This window comes from Aptenodytes forsteri, unplaced genomic scaffold (genome assembly GCF_000699145.1).
Source record: "Aptenodytes forsteri isolate BGI_AS27 unplaced genomic scaffold, ASM69914v1 Scaffold16, whole genome shotgun sequence".
In the NCBI taxonomy this organism is placed as follows: domain Eukaryota; kingdom Metazoa; phylum Chordata; class Aves; order Sphenisciformes; family Spheniscidae; genus Aptenodytes; species Aptenodytes forsteri.
Genome location: NW_008794753.1, coordinates 660,849 through 662,656, shown reverse-complemented (window position 1 = coordinate 662,656; position 1,808 = coordinate 660,849). Strand labels below are relative to the sequence as shown.

At 67.9% G+C, this 1,808-nt stretch overlaps 1 protein-coding gene across 1 annotated transcript in view; it reads left to right on the top strand.

The window, feature by feature from the left end:
- Nucleotides 1-1,808, top strand: part of RNF207 (ring finger protein 207) — an 8,067-nt gene that overhangs the window by 5,495 nt on the left and 764 nt on the right. Inside the window, exons 13-15 of the mRNA XM_009274214.1 lie at nt 1,083-1,272; nt 1,358-1,543; nt 1,625-1,713. Of these exons, the coding sequence (XP_009272489.1) occupies nt 1,083-1,272; nt 1,358-1,543; nt 1,625-1,713 (465 nt within the window). The remainder of the gene's footprint in view (nt 1-1,082; nt 1,273-1,357; nt 1,544-1,624; nt 1,714-1,808) is intronic.

The window sequence follows — 1,808 nt, the reverse complement described above, 5'->3', positions numbered from 1 at the left end:
GCGGCATCGGTCCTGGCATCGCCGGCACGAACATGTGAGGTGCTGGGATCGCACCCGGGGCCGGGGTGCATCCTGCCATGCGTCCCCCTGGGCATCCCGCCGGGCCAAGCTTGCCCCCACTGCTGCCCTTGAGCCTGTCACCTCGGTGGTGGCGTGGGGACAGCGCGGAGCACAGCTGCGCTGACAAAGGACAGGCGCGGGGGCTTCAAGTGACACTTCTGGGAAGCGGGGCGGGCAGGCAGGCAGCAGGGCTGGCAGCAGGGTGCCCGGGTGAGCCTGCACCCTGCTCCCCAGCCCAGCCCCCCGCCACAGTCCCCAGAGGGCTCTCCCCCCGCTGCCGCGGGTGCTGCGCCGGGGCCAGCTCCTGCTCACCCGCACACCCGTGGCGCTGCAGCCTCTTTGCCCACCACTATTTTTATCAGAATTTCAGGGAAGTGCCCGTCCGTTCCTCACCCGGGATATATTTAGGCCCGTTGATGTCACGGCAGCGCTGGCCCTGCCAGGCACTCCCGGCTGGAGAGGACAAACGGGCGCTGCCACCTCATGGGGACCGCTCCTTGCCCCCAGCCGGGCTCAGCACCGCAGGGCAGCTGAGCTCCTGGGGGCTGCCAGCCCTGGCACAGGCAGGGGGAGCACGGCGCTGCACGGTAGGACCGATGGCGGTGGGGCAGCAAAGCCAGGGCGGTGGGCAAGCGCGGGGAGGCTGTGAGATTGGGGGAAGATGCAGGGGCAGTGGCACCCCCCAAGGGGCCAGGAGATGCCAGTGGTGAGGGAGCAAGCCGCATCCTTCCCTTTAGAAACCGGAGCGTGCCAAGCTTGGCTCCTGCCTTCTCCCTGCCGCAGCCGGTCCTGAAGCTGTGGGCATCGGGAGAACAGCCCACGGAAACCTGACTTTCAGGGTGGCGTAAGGCACCTCCGACTGATCCCATGTGCTCGGGCGAGGGAAGGGACGTGTGGGGCTGCCGTGTCCCCAGGCACCCCGGGGGCGAGGGGCAGCGGGGCTGAGCTGGCAGCGTGGCCCCTGGCACCTCATCCCCACCGCTGCTCGCCTGCAGCGCGCCGCTGTCACCCTCTCCACACAGGCTCCCCGGCAGCCAATGCTCCAAGACCCTCATGGTGCCCAGCTGCCCCCCTGCCGGCGATAAAATGTCCACCAGCCCCATGGTGCGGAAGCCGACGATGCACCGGTACATCAGCACCAAGGTCCTGCTGGCTGAGGGCTGCGAGACCCCCTTCGCCGAGCACTGCCGCAACTACGAGAACACCTACCGGGTAGGGAGCATGGGTCGGGACGGGACGGCGTAGGACGGGATGGGAGGGTGCTGCTCATGTGGCAGTTGCCCCCCGGCCCCCGCAGATGCTGCAGACAGAGATCCAGGGCCTGAAGGATCAGGTGCAGGAGCTGCACCGTGACCTCACCAAGCACCACTCGCTCATCAAGACAGAGATCATGAGCGAGATCCTGCAGAAGTCCCTGCAGATGGACGTGCAGATCGCGGCTCACTACTCTGCCGTGGAGATGATGCGCAGCGTCTTCGAGGAGGTACGGCTGGCGCGTCCCGGCAGAGCAGGGTCCCTCTGTGCCGTACACGGCAGACTGCCCGGCTCCCTCTCCCTCTTCCAGGTCTGGGAGGAGACATACCAGCGGGTGGCAAACGAGCAGGAGATCTACGAAGGTACTGGCGACCCCGCTCCCCCGGCCCCAAACCCCCCGTGCCTGCTCTGGGGGAGCAGCCACGGCCACAGCCCACTCCTCTCACCCCCCAGCCCGCGGCAGGCGGCAGGAGAACAGCTGCCTATCACCAAGC